Source organism: Coturnix japonica, chromosome Z (genome assembly GCF_001577835.2).
Source record: "Coturnix japonica isolate 7356 chromosome Z, Coturnix japonica 2.1, whole genome shotgun sequence".
In the NCBI taxonomy this organism is placed as follows: Eukaryota; Metazoa; Chordata; class Aves; order Galliformes; family Phasianidae; genus Coturnix; species Coturnix japonica.
In genome coordinates, this window is record NC_029547.1 from 30,043,072 (window position 1) to 30,059,818 (window position 16,747).

The 16,747-nt window shown below is 38.8% G+C and overlaps 1 protein-coding gene across 3 annotated transcripts in view; it reads left to right on the top strand.

Moving 5' to 3' along the window:
* Window positions 1-16,747, top strand: part of ADAMTSL1 (ADAMTS like 1) — a 382,509-nt gene that overhangs the window by 195,561 nt on the left and 170,201 nt on the right. The window contains exon 1 of one of the 3 annotated variants that reach the window (XM_015849103.2): window positions 10,801-11,306. The exons of the other annotated variants lie outside the window; for them this stretch is intronic. Coding sequence (XP_015704589.1) covers window positions 11,250-11,306 — 57 coding nt within the window. The 5' untranslated portion in view covers window positions 10,801-11,249. Of the gene's footprint in view, window positions 1-10,800; window positions 11,307-16,747 lie in introns of those variants that run through there. 3 annotated transcript variants of the gene reach the window in all.

Sequence of the window (16,747 nt, forward strand, 5' to 3'; positions counted from 1 at the left end):
GAATGGTGGTTTGGGAGAGGAAGAGAGATGGGTGAAAAAGAATATTGAAACTTTCTTTGCACAAAATATTATTTGGAATCCAAGTTTATGCTGTTTAATTAAACTTGTGATTATTTCTCCCTAATGAAGGCTAGCTTTAATTGCTTTCCCTTCTGGCAATAGCCTTGAACAAAGTGTAAGATTTTTTCATGTGTGCTGCAGTAGGATATAAGCTGGGAATGGGAAGCTCTGTCTGTGCAGGTCCAGTGCAGTGTTCTACAGAAACAGTGGCAGTACAGTCTCCACATTGCATAGTAAGGCTGTAGTAAAGTATTCAGACTTGGTGTCTCCCAGAAGAATGAAAGAAAACATACAATGAGCGGAAGAAAAATATAGCTGGAAAAGGATGTCTTTTTCCTCAAGTGCTGAATCTCAGCTATAGAGTTTGACTCTGTCCTGACAAACAGCCAGCATATTCTCATTGAAATCACTGGGTTATTTGTCAGGACAGAATGAGCTGCTAATTTTTATTATGCAGTAAAATGTACTTTGTCTTCCTTTTTCACTTTTTAAAAATATTGAAGTGCAGAAGGAGCCTTAACTCAGCTCTGCATCTCCCACACTTTAAGTGGTGGGGCTGCAGCTATATTCATTTTTGCAGGAGAAGGAAATAAAGCCAAGGCTGAGGAAATTCTGAGTGGTACCAATACTTGTGTTTTATTGAATGCTGTCCTTCAGTGGGCACACCAGACCCCCATAGGGCAAAATCTGTATCTTGATTTTATTCGTGTTTCTTTAAAATACGTCTGTTTTATTTAATCCCAGTCACTGCAAAAGGTAGAATGGTGGATTTTACTTCCTGGATTTGAGTTAATGGATAGTCAGCACTTCAGTTTAATTAAATTAGCCCTGAGCAGTGATATTTTAATACCTGGAAAATTAAATGTATCTACTGCCACTGTTTAGCTCTTCTGAGTGGTTTTACTCTTCTTAACAAGCCCAGGCTTTTAGCTGGCATATATCTTTCTTTATGTCCAGATACACAGAGGCTTTAAAAAGCTGAACAGTTGGTATACTTAGTACAGATAAGGAAACAGATATCAGTGTACTCTATTAGGCCTATTGAGCTGTATTGCTGCATTAATACAAGAGATGTTATTATCTCTCCAACTTCCCTCCTCTACTCACCTGCATTAGATTTTCAACTGGTAATGGCACAGCAGGAAGTTATTGATGAGCTGACAGTCTTCTGTGATCCAGTGGCATGTCTCTTTCTCTCTCAGTGTAGCAAAGGTTTGCTCTCATAAATGCCAATGAATTACCAACAAAAGAAACCAACCCCTCCTAGCAACTCAGGGAGAAGATAAATTGCAAGCCTGCAATACAAACATGCCTGCTCTGCTTTATCTTTTGCTATGCATTTTGACAGAAGAACAAGACCATGCATGTGTGGTCAAAGTCAGAAGGGGGAAGGGGAGGAGGCAGAAGTAAGACATAGCGGAAGAATGTAAAGCTTTACATATAAATAATGCTGTAAAACTACAGTAAGCAATTAGGACTGTGTAGGTAATCTGCTTCATAGTCTTTCATAATTTACAGTTCTTTCTTCTTACATCAAAGCTTTTGCAGAAGAATGACTGTTAGCCTGAAGTCCTGTAATACTCTTCCACTGAATGAAGCCATATTCCGTCGCGAGTATATTTCTTATCAACTCCAATAAAATTACAGACCTAAATGGTCCGAACAATTGTTAATGTCAAAGATACATAAAAGCAAATTTTATAAATCAGGATTCAAATAAAAGAAAGAAGATAAAGCCAAAAACTGCATTAAGATAGCTCCATAAAAATGCTTATCACATAAATGTACAACAGATTATGTGGTACTTTATGGAGAAGTAGCTTTTGGAAACAAATATGCATGATATACAATTTTCAGTGCTTAAATAAAGCAAATGGCACCAGATTAAAACAATAGATAAGGCCACAGAGAAATTATGGCGTTGATTTCAATAGTTTATTTTGAAGATATATGAAAGTACTTCTGTTGTAATTATGACTTTAGCCAAAGGCCTAGACATTTCAAAATAAAGGCCGCTCATTCATACACTGTCATATCAAGTGGCTAAAATGTAAAAGGCCTCAGAGAATCTGTGACTGTAGGTTTCTCTTCCACAGATGAGGGAAAGTTCCTTCACTCTCTTATGTTTTTCTTAATCATTTTGTAAATCAGGAATAAGGCATGCAGGATACAATGAGATACCTGTCAAGGGTAGATTCTCATGAGAATGTATCCGGAGAATGGCCTTGGAGGTTAAAACCCTGAAGTGTATAGGATGCAGGACTAAATCTCGTGTGCTTTTTCCATTATGAAATGTTGGTGTAGAAGACATTGTATGACTAAATACACAAATAAATGACAGTTCTATAATGAAACTGTTGCAATTAAGGAATTACCGGTCCCTTACTCACTGACAAAGTTACTTGAGATCAGAAGTGTAGACCCATGTGAAACAATATCATTTGCCTTCTAACTCAGTAAGCCAGCCTACAAAGCCCTGAATGCTTAGACATACAGCATTATCTGCTCTCATTCCATTTGCTCTTTAATATGTTTTGATAACATGTGTTGACCAGCTTGATCAGTACAGATTGTGCATGGAATTTAGGGGCAGATATTAATTTGAACTGACTCAGCTTCCACATATAAAAGTCAGTAAGCTCCATTCAGTAAGAATTGCATGATTCTTATTTAAATAGAAGGTTTAATGCTCTTCGTCACCATAGTTTTCTTCAGAAGGCTAGATTTGTTGTTGTATATTTGCAACATTTATTGCCATGATCCATTACCTTTGAAATTCAAGTGTTTTGAGCACACACTAAATTTCCTGAAAAAACAAACTATAATGAAGACTTAATATCATAAGTTAAGAACTTTGCTCTAATTTTCAGCTGCTTTAGGCTTCAAAATATACCACTGAGTTCACTTTCATTATTCCCGATCTCTTCCATCAATGAGAGAAGGACCAGGATCCTTAGGATTACATATCTGTCCACATACTTGGCTTAGTACAAGCTATATTTGCCAGCCACCATTTTTCATCAAATATTGTGGAAAAAAAAAGCTTTATTTATTTATTTATTTTGAGGGGGAGGGGCGGATGGTGGGGAACACTCAGTCCAAGTGTGGATTTGAATTTTCAGTTTCCAACCTTCATGAGTTCAGACCACAAGGTCACTCAATCTTGCCACGTGTAAGAAGAAAACAAAAATGATTTCACTTTTTCACCTGTTTCTCTGATAGTGAGTATATTTTCTGCCTAGCTTTAAAGCAGAATACTATCTGTCTTATTTCACTGTTTCCCATATTTTCACCATATTGAAACTGTTTAATCCATCAAGTAGAAACTGCTGCTTTTTGCATAGTGTGCTGCCGTGCTGAGAAATTTAATATGGAACACGATAGCCTCCTAGTTATTAACATTATAATTTCTTCCAGTATTTTATTGGTTGCTTATAAATTCATTTTTGTTACAACATAATAGTGCATTCATGGTCACGATTGTATACAGGTAGGAGTTGTTCACTTTTCTCAAATATTTGCAAGAAACATAAACAAAAACCATATGTTTCAAATATTTCACCGAATACCTTTTTCCACTTCTGTGCATGTTGTAACTGTTTCAGCCCTGTTCTGTTTCAAAATCCTACCACTTATCCTGTGTTTCATGATATATTCTTATCTTTCCACATTTTTAAATATTCTTTGAAAGGTATTCTAAATTGAATTTTTTTTTTTTCCTAAACGTTAACCCCCAGTTTTTCACATCTCTCTGACTGTCACAAGAACAACACTGATTCCAGCTTCTAAACAGATCAGTAGGTGCTTTTCACTGTAATCTTTGCTGTTTGCTGTTAAACTTTATTGTAAACTTGGCTAGTGTGGGAGCAAGTATTTTCTATGTTTTGCATGGAGAACTCTTGTGTGACCGAGTGGGTGTTCTATCCACATGGCATCTTTACTTGTGTTTTGATATCCAAAACCCTCTAAGAAAGAAGGGTTTCTTTAATATGGCTTCACTGCCTAAATATCTTGCTGGCTCAACATTTCAAAGAACTCTCTGTGCTGTCCAGGCATTCTCAATAATTGCTAGCGCAAGAGATGGGCCAAAACCCAAAATTCTCAACCCAGCTCCCCTCCTTCCTCCACACCTCTTGTCTTCTTGGAAACTTCGAAAAGCTGAGTCCAGATGCAGAACTGAGTATCACAAATTGGCCAAACCCCAGACACACCTCCCCCACATTAGGGGTTTTCCAAATCCTAATCCAAAATGTACAGCCTAATCTTCTTCTCACCGTCATTTCTTTGTGAGATTCTTAAAACTTGAATATTCCTTCTTTGGTGATAATTTGGCATTTTCACCTGATTAACATTAGGTTTTGTCACAACAGTCTTAATCTGCCTTCAGACTGAAAACTTTGATGAGAAGGAAAGTGGAACTGAATCCCACTTGCACTAGAAAAGCAAAAAGACATAAAGAATTACTTATGCTGTACTGCAAAAAGAAAAAAAAAAAAGAAAATAGCACAAGGCAAAAGCCTCCGAAGAGGTTAAAAAGTGTGTGAGGCTTTTATTTGGTTTTGTTTTGTTTTGTCAGTTTATTACTCACAAATCTCCAACTAAATTTCAGCTGGAGTGGTTTACAAAAATATATGCTCAATTACTTCCATATTCAAAGACAACACCATCAAGCCCATGCTTTCTTGCATAATATCTCTAAAATTATGGACTTTATAGATCAAATGACAAGACTTCTAAAAATTGTATGCAAACCTGTTGGCTTGTGTGATCTCTCTGGTATGCGAATCTTTAAAGATCAAGATTATTGGTTATTTTTTTGCCACTAGTAAGCCTAGAAACTTCTAATGAAATGTGAAACTCTCACATATTGACATGACATCTGAACTGGGGCCTGTGAGGTAAAAACCCAGTATTCACTATGAAACTAGTTAACACCATTAGAACACATTAACCATTAACCACATTAATGCCATTGGAACAAACACCAGAACAACCATTAGAGAATGCTGAGATACAATATTAGCTGGAGGACAAGAGCATTGGAAGACTCAGATTTAAAAATATTGCACACTTCCAAAAGAAGGATTGAAAAGAAGCATGTGGCTGCGCAGAAAGTAGGGGGAATCTCTCTTGTGTGAGGAAAAAAAATGAAAGACAAAGACTTACCTTACAGAAGGAGGGTGTGAGTGGCATGCAATTATATGAGCCCACTCAGTGATGGCCACTGGGATCGCTAAAAACAGAAATTCACTTCAGTATGCCCACAAGAAAAGTATTAAGAATATATATGTGGCATTCTGGGAAATGAACAAATCTGACAGAGAAACATTAGAGGAAAGATGGATCTGTGCTTGGATCTTACCTGGGATGTTCCAGCAAAACAGAATGAGGAAGTAATTTTGCATCTGCTGTTGTAGAATTCCCCTATTTTTTTGTTCTTGTAACTCAGATCTCAAGCATGTCAGTTCAGGATGTTTGGCTCATCCACTAAATTATGACACTCTTTCAATGGGGGGGAAAAAGGGGGAAAGAGAAAAAAAAAGTTAATTCCATGTTAAATTGTTATGAAAGATACTGCAAAAATCTAAATTGCAGGTTTTTTGTTTTGGTTTGGTTTTTTTTTTTTCAGTGATTACATTTTTCTTTGGTCAAAGTTTAAGGTTCATTACTGAGGCACAAAAGGCATCTTTCCTAATTCAGAGGATAAATGGTGGCCATGTAATACAGCAAGATGGTTTAATTTATCAGTTCACTTAGTACAGTTAAACTCATTGAAGGAAACTCTCCTCACAAATGAATTTAGTCCATCTATCCCCATAGTTCCACAAGGGAAGCAACTGTTCTCTTGATAGTTCAAAACATGTTTCAGGTAAAACTACTTCACCAGTTTGACCCACATCCAGCTAAACAAAATGGATCAAGCTGTGTTATGTATCACTTGGTTCTTGAGACCTCTCCTCACATTAGCTGTAGTGGATCAGGCACAGAGGTTAGAGCTGCTTCCCCTGCTGCACCTCAGTGCCCTTGGCAGCCAGTCTCCATAGAGGGCACAGTTGAGATGAGACTGAAGGCTGAACAACTGCCTACTGTCCTGACAGGTTACAAGTGAGGATGGTCGTACTCATAGGTATAGCTTGCCTGCTACTGTAGGTCTGAATTATATCTCAGAGGTCTGGACAGGTTCTGAGATTGTTCAGACTAGAGAAGAGGAGGCTCTGGTTAGATGTTGTGTACCCCGGTGGCGCAGTGGTTAAGGACGCCGCCTTGCAACACTGGGGCCCGGAGTTCGAATCCCCCCTGTGGCACAAGTGGTAGAAGTGCCGCTCTGCTACACAGAGGCTCGAATCCCGGGGGCTGGACTCGATGATCTCTAAGGTCCCTTCCAACCCGCACGAGACTGTGATACTATGATACTATGATGATGACCTTACAGTTCTCTGCAAATCCCTGAAAGGACGTTGTGGTGAGGTGGGAGTCAGCTTCTTCTCCCATGTAGCTAGTGATAGGATAAAAGGGAATGGCCGCAAGTTATACCAGGAGAAATTCTTGTTGGATTTTAGCACTCTTCTATGAGAGTGGTCAGCTGCTGGAATGGGCTGCCCAGGGAGATGGTGGAATCGTTGACTTGAGAGACGTTCAAGAAGTGCTCAGAAGTTGTACTGACGTACGTGATTTAGTGAGGAAATAGTTGTGGTAGGTGGACAATTGGACTGGTTGATCTTGGAGGTCTTTTATATGATTCTGTGACAGATTTAGCATGTATTAGCAGCTTAACTTCTGAGGAAAGTACTTCAGTAATCATGGCCATGTGTACCTGGGTGAGTTTCACCTTGGTAGCCCAGAATATTACAAAGCATATAGCTTTCATTCTAGTTTCTTTCACGTCTACTAATGGCATACACATGTAAATACAAATCTTTAACTAAAGCACTGGCTCTTTCCTATTTCTCACTTTCCATACCTCTGCAGACTTCCAAGTTCCCAGAAATCAATCCAGGCTTATAAGAGAAAATCTAAGAATAACTGTTTACTGAAAAAGTAAAAAGAAGTAAAAAATCCTGATAGGGAAAAAACAACAACAACAACAACAACAAAAACAAAAACAAAAACAACAACAACAAAAAAAAAACAGAGTTGCAGCCTCCAAGAAGAGACAGGTGGCTTCGGAGTGAAAATGGTAACATATACCCCCTGGGAGATAGCTCCAAAGCTGAGTTCACTCTTTCCTGCTATAAAGCATATTGATGTTAACAGTTTTCTCCTGTCTGCACGTGTGTTTTTCAAATTAAGTATTTTTAAATCTGTAGAGCTTAAAATACAACCTCAGACACCCTCCTTTGCTTCTGCTTCTATTTAATATAATCTGCTATAGGTGTACAGGACTGATAAATGGCTCCGCGTTTCTCACAAACAGATGAAATCCAATTTAATTTGAACACCTGGCAGAGGTGGAGGAGAACTGAAGTTAATGGCCACTTCAGAAAGTGGAAGGGGTAATTTTCCAGGCATACAGCAGCTTGTGCTTACAGATTCAGTGTCCCCTAAGATGGTGATGGGTTTGTGTCTGTAATATCAGCATTTGGAGGTGACTTATTTGCAAGGGTATAATCAGCAAGTAGTACTGAAAGCAGTCTTGGACTCCTTGATCTCCAGTATTTTTTGAAAAATAATACTGAAACTGTTCTGAAGGAGCCAGGAATTCATCTGGCATTAAAATTTTGCTGAGACCCATTTCTGTCTTACTGGTAAAACAAAGGGCTGGGCAGAGTTGGCACTATCAGTATAGGGTAGAACATCCCTTGTGGTTTCAGCTACTGTTTCTGCTGTTGGTAGAAGACTTTCAATGCTCTGAACTCTTGCAGTCATTTTTGGGTGTATGACAGTTTGGAGATGAACAGTGCCTGAGGCTTTGCACCTTTCAGGCACATTTATATCCTGTGGGACACAATTTCCTTCTTCATTTATTACTAAGTAGCTATTCAATGTAGAAATAAAGATTTCCATCCCCAAACTAGTGCTCCATTTCTAGAATGAACTTTTAGCAAAATAAATAATAGAGCACCATACAAAATGTTTGTGTAAATTCAGTAAAATAACAGCCCTGATATGAGTAGCAGGATATGGAGAAGTTCAACTCCGGTATCCCTCCAGGCACTTCAGAAGTCTTCTTTTGTTGCTGTAGTTGTTATCAGTCTACAGTCCTTTTTCTGTTCTTTATTCTTTTTCTTAGTAATGATTCAGTTGAGCCTTTAGATGGATGCAACACTGCTCTGTAGTAATTGGCAGATATTGGGCATGACTCATCATTAAATCTGTATGCAAGAATCTGAGTAGACATTTCTTTTGGACTTGATTCACATGAGTTTCCATTCCCTGAACTTAGCTTTGATTTCTAGGTTCAAATATGTGCTGAAAACCCAAAGCCAAAATGATGGTAGTACGATATTTACATGGATTCATGAAAAATTCAGGGTGTTTGCATGAGTGTATTGTATAAAATTCAATGTGCATTCAGGAATCTGGTCTGAATGTGCAAAAAAATATCAGGTCAGGTGCATTTTTAAATGTCTTGCTGCTCTGCTGCTGATTAAAAACATCTTGAATTAAAATAAAGCTCTTTGTAGCAAAATCATATTTTTTGCGTGTCTGAGCATTGCAAGCCACATCATTTGGCAACAGTAATTTCATATTCTTGCCATCATTCTGTGAGCAAAATACCCATCAGCTGCAGTGGAAGGTAAATGAGCAGAACTTTGGCAGGGGTATACACTGGACAGATATAGCTATTCAAGTTCAGGTGAATTAGTTGCTGCTGAGAGGTCTGTACTGACTGGAGGATTGTCCAAAACTTTATTTTCAAGGCACTGTTTTTGACAAAGCTGAACACTGAATGTCCAAAGCCAGGAATTGGGAAGTGGGCTATGTACTGTTAGTACATCTCCCATTTAATTCTGGGCAAAGAGAGAAAAAGTCTATGGTTATCAGTATGTCCTTCTCATTTATCTCTAACCTACCTATCTTAATGTATGCAGTCACTACTGCAGCACTGTGGTCCTTAAAAAGAAAGTAGTAATCATTTCACCTATTCAGCAGACCTTACTGCTACCTGTAAAAATTTTGCCTTGAGAATTTAACGTGAAGGAATTCCAGAAATTAGCTGTAATTACTTCTCAGATGTTAGGCTTCTTGGGGAAAGGGAACAGATGAAGGCAGCAGTGGTCCAAGTATATTTTGGAAAAATATCACTTTGTACTGCTATCAGGCTTGACACTGAAGCAGGTCTTCTGGTGAAGCAAAGTGAAGCCCCTTCCCGCTGAGTCTTTTCAGTCTTCCAGGCTCTGCTTCTCAGCCCACCATGTTCAAAGATCCCCAGTCAGGCTGCTGCTGGCCATGACAAGCTGAAATCTCTTTCTCCCACTGTTCTTGATTATCTGTGTTTCCTGATCCAAATTTCCCTCTACGGCCTAATTTCCCAAGTCTATTCCTGTCTAGTTTCTCTCTTTTCTATTTTTCTATTTAGTTTCTCTCTTTTCTATTTTCCTATTTAGGCCCTTGGATACCTCCAGTATTTTTGCTCCTGTTCTTGCCCTGCTAAGTCAGACCCTCTTACTTCCTCCTGACTATTCAACATCTGTAACACTTTTTTCCCCTCAGTTTCTTTATTGTAAACTCTGCCTCTCTCCCTGTCCACTCATCTAACTTTTCCTCCAGGCTGTTTTTCATTTCTACAGATGCACAGCTCTTTCAAATGGTCTGCAGTCTACACTTGGTCCCTTTTCCTGCCTGACCCAGACCTGATGCCCTTGGTTGAGCTTCCTTCTGCTATGCTCATTGCTAGCATACTGTTCTCCTCCCCTAACATGTGTACACTGCTTTTCACTGTCTGAGCCTACCAAGATACAGAAGCTAAAATCTTAGGGAAGACTTTCTGCACATCTATTTGGACAAAGAACACCCTGCAGCACCATATTAAAAAAAAAGAAGAAGAAGAAGAAGAAAAAGAAAAAGGAAAAGAAAAAGAAAGAAGTTAGTACCTCAGGCCATGCAGGGACATGGGGCATGCAAACAGCATGAGGCACTGGAACAGGTTGCCCAGAGAAGCTGTGAATGCCCCATCCCTGAAGATATTGAAAGTCAGGCTGGAGGGAGCACTGAGCACCCTGATCTAGGTGTAGGTGTCCCTGTTCATTGTGAAGGACTTGGACTAGATGACCTTTGAAGGTCCCTTCCAATTCTAACAGTTCTGTGATTCTACAAATCTCTGAGTCCTGAACAGGGGGAAAACAGGATTTGAAACTCCAGTCTTTCAAATTAATGTCTCAAAGGCATTCCTGGCTTTGCTGAGGTGTGTGGATTATTGTCTTTCTGTACAAAATCCTCCCCCCACCCCCCCCACCCCAGAAGCTCATTTTCCTTGTAATGCTGGATAGGGTGGTTTTAAAATTTACCCCAGGAGGAAGAAAAGGTAATGACAGAAAGACTGACACTCAGTCCTCTTAGAAACATACCTGCTTTATGATTTGGGATCAGAGCCAGACTCCCTTATTGCTGAATAAATGGAGGAAAGAGTTCCAGAGAGCATTTTTCTCTGGAAAATGCACAACTTCAGTAAAGCATGCTGAAAAAAAAAAAAAAAGAAAAAAGAAAAAAAAGAAAAAAAACTTTCTGGAAGACTTCAGTGTTTTCTGATTGGTGCCTTTTATGGCATACGTTATATATTGACACAGATTAAGTTTCCCTTCTGACTGGAACAATGCGCGCTCAGGAGGAGTGCTACTGACCCAGCTGTAAGCCCGACCGCTCGCAGCAAGTGGTGGAGCAGAGCTCCTGGGGACGGCTGAGCACTCCCTCCAGCTGTGCCATTCTGCCTTTCTCCTCCTCCTTCTCCTCCTCCTCTCTCTCCGTTTTCTTCCCCTCTACCTTGCCTCTTACACTTTCTCCAGACCCCTCGGCTTTGTTGTGCTGCATGTCTGATTAGCAAGAGGGGCATTGGCTGCTCGCCGGCTCCGGCAGCGCTTCCCTGCAGCCTACCCCAACCCACCCACCACTCTGGCTCAGGAAATGTGAGCAGGGCTGATGGAGGCGGAGAAGCGGGGCTGAAGTTTCTCACTGGCGCTGGATGTGACAGCGGACAGCAAAGCGCTTCGCAGCTCGTGCACGGTCCGACCACTCTCCTGCACCAGCCGACCATGGAAGGCTGCCGCTGGGCCGCTGCTGGCACCTTGCTTCTGGCTTCCCTCCTGCTGGTAAATGCCATTTCTTTCCGATACATTTTTGCCTATCTTGTAGCTGATAATGTATCTGCATGTATACACAAGGGCATGCTTTTAGTCTTTCAGATCAAGGTAGAGTTTTCTTCGAAGAAGTCATGTAAACCTTATCCTCTCTGAAGTACTAAAGAGCCCTGATACTGCAAGCTGCTGCAGGTAGAACCGAGGAGTTGATGTTGGCATCACTTTTACAAACGCAGAGAGCAACAGCCTGTGAATGGTGATTCTGTATCATACTGCAATGTTTCTGAAATTTTCCTCCTTCCTAAAGCAATGACAACAAGAAAAGAATATATATATATATTTCTGTGCAACTAATTAGAGAGATGACTTTATACTAACTTTTGTAAAATACATTATATGATATCTGGTTTACTTCGGGGCTATCATGCTTATCATCATTGTATGATAATCTTGCGTAATTCCCGTGATTATCCTGATAGGATGTGCTACAGCTGAACACTGCAGCTCTGTGGTTTGATTGAAATTAACTGTTCCATTGTGATTCATACTTAGTTTCACAGGTATGTTTGCTATCAGAAAATCTTCAGCAAGAATATTATGTACAGACACTTCTGATACTATAGTGGTCTTGGCATACATTTAGTGTTTTGTTTTTATTATTTTTTTCTAGAGATTTAATTAAATGTAGTCATTCAAATAACAAAGAATCTTAAGGAAAATTAATGAATTTTGTAGATCCTTACATCTTCCTACTTATCTGTATGAAACAGTCAGTTCTAATTATCATAAATTAATCTCAGTGTGTTTTTAGTAATCACATCTAGACCTAAACTAGTGGGATAACCATATGCCAAATGCTTAATAAAAATAATGGTATGATTTTATTTATTTATTTATTTTGAAAACTTTCAGATGTCTAATCACTAAATGCTGTTTGATTGCTAGAAATAAGAAAGCAATTTACACTGAGATTTAAATTTCTTGTTTGTTTAAAGATCTGCTTTGTATACACTGAAATCACACAGAATGGCATAAAGTCAGGCACCCGTCCTCCTTCACATATGAAAATGAGAAGTTTATAGCCTGATGACTGTAATATACTATGAGCCAATCCTTCAGTATTAATTCAAAGAAGATCAACAGGAGATATGACTCAACAAAACTGTGTAAGAACTGTGGGATCTGGCCCCATGTTAAGCTCATACTCATAACATTTATACTTCACTCTCCTTCTTGTGAATTAAGTTCTCAGTCCCTAATTCATGAAAATAAATAGTGTATTCTGCTGCCAGCTATTATGCATTATATTCCATACTATACTAGTTTGTATTTGTATGACTTACCCTGCCTCAAGAGATTCCCCCCCCACCTCCCACCAAATCTCTTTGTGCCTTAAGAATAGTGATGTGAAGTAAGCTTAACTTTCTTTTTTGAATCAAGCCATTCTTTTTCTCCCTCCACAGTCAGGAAAATCTTTTACTTGCTTTCAGCAGGAGATTAGATAAACATGCAAGAATTTTACTTATAGCTTGGATAAAGATGGAGATAAGTTGTAAGATAACCATGTTGCTACTGTAGCTTATTGCAGCATCAGTTCATACAGGGTATGGGGTCGTTGATTTTTCTGAGGAAAAAGCAGGCACTGAATAAGGCTTATAATATGGCTATTAGCCCTACAGATGCCAACCTCCAGTCAAGTAGGTGGAATGAGTAAGAGAGCTGCAGAAATCTATACATAAATTTATTTGTTTCTCTAGTCCTGTATGTCCCTACAACCTCTTTCTTGCCTATACTGAGCAACTTGAGCAGCCTCTAGTCATGAGGTGATCCAGCAGCATCAGTAGAAGCATTCAAACTTCTAAACACTAAGACTTGCTGGCAGCTATGCACTTGATTAATCCTACAGTCATTTATCAGATGCTTCTATATTTTCAGTTAGGCACTATAAAGAAAAGTTCTTTTGTTTTGTGTCCTTGTCCCCATAAGGAGTTTGCAAAGCTCAGAAAGCGTTCCAGACTGTACACATAATGCTAAAGAGATGGACAAGTCCAGAGGCAACATGACAAGTAACCTCCTGTTAGCCAGCATGTATAGATAGTCTATTTCAAGGCAGACCCCCTGGAGTGATGTTCTGCACCACATATTCTTCATCATAAGAAATCATTTTCAGTTGAGTGGTGGAAGAGTGTGTTGCTTGCAGATCTGTAGGGTCTGCAGTCCAGTTGTTCTCTGCCCTAGAATTTGCTCCATGCCCAGACATCTTGTTTTCTTAGCAATAGTGGCAATTAGGTACTTTCAGAGATACTTTTAAGAATCTAACCCTAGATACTTGTCTTGAAAAACTAAAACCAGGTTAAAAGTAACTTGAAAAGATTGTTTCTCTCCTTCCAGACTGAGCAGGTATTTGGAGAATTTTGTTCACTGCTCTGTGAACTTTTGCATGCTAAGAAAATATTAACACAACACTTTTAAGAGGAACAAAAGAGAGCAGGCATTCAATTCCAAAGATTTCCCTTTCAATTTCTTTAAAAATAAAAGCCTAACACAAGCGAAGCACAGTTGTCTAACTCAAAGGGAATTTGGCCAAAACCATAACCAGCCATTGACATGTGTGTTCATCCAAATTTGAAGTCAAATCATTTCATGTCAGAAGGGCATTTAATCACATTTGCATTTGTTGTTTGCATCTTTTCAGCGGCTTTTTTTAGCTCTCTTGGTTGCTCTTGTGGTATTTACAGAACTAACACTAGGAACTGTAATAAAGCACATGTGTGGGTTTGGGGGGATTTTGTGTGCTTTTTTTTTCTTTCTTTCTTTTTTGGAGGATTTCTTTCTTTTTCTATTCTGTTTTGTACATGGAAAATAGTCAAGTACAATAGTCCATCCCTTCCAGGCTCTTTGGCATTGTATTCCCCTATTATCTAACTGGGTCTGTCTTGGATGGCCACAACCACAATTAGCCAGTGGAATGAATATAATGCTTCTTGTTTATATCCACATGTACAAAGCTTTGACAGTTTTTTCTTTCATGTGTAGATAGGTCTATCTACTGTTGCATGCACACTCATCTGTTCCTACATTTACAGCTGTAGAGAGAAGGATTTTCCAGTACACGGTCCTAAGTGTTCATATATGCAGACTGGCATTTGATCTCCTCTGTTGGTGAGATCAAACTGAATGCACTGAAATTCATAGTTTAACTATACAAACCTACATTTTATTCAAGCAAAGGAATGGAAAACTTCTGACCATTGTGGTTTGTGGCCATGCCACCATATGCTGAAAAACTCATGCCTATGAATGACACACCATGAATATCTACATGCAACTAGGTCTGCATATCCATCACTTTCTTTACATATAGCACCATGTTTGGGTTTATTTAATATTTCTTCTCACTCAGAGTTTTATTTATTCTCTATTTACTCACTTTATTTACTCTTTTTCCATCTGGAGAAGAAAAGTCTCTGGGCAGGACTCACTGCAGCCTTCCAGCAATAAGGGAACTCTTCCTTGAATCTGCAGTCACTCGTGTTATCTCTATTGCTTTTCATAGCTACTTGCTTAAGCTTGTTACAAAAGTCAGAGCTGTATGGGCAGCAATTGTGTGGATAAAGATAGGGAAGCTGCAGTCTGTTGTCTGTCATATGAGGAATAAAATGAGAATGGCATCATCCTTACAGAAACAATCAGAAAATTTAGGTTAGTGGGAATACGTTTATAATATATTATTCATATTATCTATATTTATGGAGTTAGGATGAGGAGCAGAAAAAAGGAGAAAGAAATAACTCATTCTAGCCCAAGCCAGGAACAGTTACAAAAGAAGTCTTCCCATCTGGTAGACAGCAACTAATCAAAAGCTGTCATGAAATAGTGAATTTCATCAGAATGCCATACTTTGGTATGAAGTACAGCAGAAAGGGTTGATATGTACTCTGAGCATTACTTTCTTTTCATATCACCATATGGACAGTAGACTTGTCTTAATAGATGGCTGAAAAGCTTTGGATGTTGGAGGTCCTATAACGTAGGATTACAGAACAGCTTAAAATCGTTCCGCGTTGTACGATTGCAACACTCCCTGATAAAGGGTCACTCTGTCCTGAAGGCCACAGTGAGGTCTTTATAAGGGAGGTGCTCCAGCCCTGTGATCTCCTAGGCCTTGAGTATATATTCATGCAAACCTCAGAAAGAAAATAAATAGTAAATGGATATTTCTTTTAAAATAATTGTATGCACCATTTTATCTTCTGTTATAGGCTCTTCCACCATTGTATGGAGTTATCACCATTTAAGTTTTTGCCCATCTTCTTGGAAGTGGGAAATGCTGTTCTCTGAATAATAACTTTTAACCTCTATATAAGCATAGTATTAGATGAAATTACAGACCATGTTCTTCAGCTATATAAATTCATTTTCTTCTGTATTTTATGAGATTATTAACCCTAAGTTTATTCCCAACTCTTTTTAAAGTATCCTGATTAGAATTTCATTTTGCATATGAGCACTTTCTTTTCTTTTTGCTGCCAGAGCCCACCTTCTTTAAATTTCTTGTTAAAGTAAGTAATGTTGCAGTGCAATTGGAAAGCAGTATAGACTAGCGACTGGGTGAAAGAAAGCAGAGAGTGTAGCTTCTCAGATTTATTCTGCTTCTAAGGCAAGCATATGCAGGAGTCTTAATAGTTTTGCCACCTGTGAGCTATTTGGATATGTCTCATTGAAGTGTTCCTTCACCTATTAGTGCAGAGAAAGAAGTGACACTCATAATTTTCACTTCACATGAAGTTGAAGTTTTCATCTTCACTGCCTTTACGGAATGTCTTCCAAAGATTTAGTCCTTCAGAGGTTGCCCTGGGATTTCTGCCTTTCAGGGACTTCTTTTAGAGCAAGTTTAGCAGAGAGGGTGTCAGGGCAGAGGGAAGTGTATGTGATAACGCAAGACATCCTGAAATAAATTCCAAGAGTACTAAAGAAACAAGACAGGAAATTATATGCAATTCATAATAAATTCAAACTGTCCCATAAAATGAATATAACTCATTTTGTTTCCATATGAATGTACTGTAGGGGTGTCAGATTTCCCCTTCTAGCTTTGTTGGATGTAATCTCAGTCCCTGATTGAGGTTTGCTAGTGTATTGTTCAGATCCTGTGCTATATCAACAGAAACTAAAGTGAAAAGAAATACAGGAAGCAATAAGGTCTCCTACCGTTCTGGTGCTGGCATCAGATTGGTGGATTATTTATTTACTTACTGACTGACTGAGTGACATAAATCCCTGTATTTCTCTCAGCCTCGGCTGTTAAAAGCATCTGTTGTTGAGGCTAATAACTGCCCTTAAAAAGCCCAGGGCTGTACTTTTCTTTTTCATTTTGGATGAAAAAGAATGTGAATGGATTATGGTTGTGAATACATTCTGGATATGACATTTTCATAGTTCCTGTTTAAAAA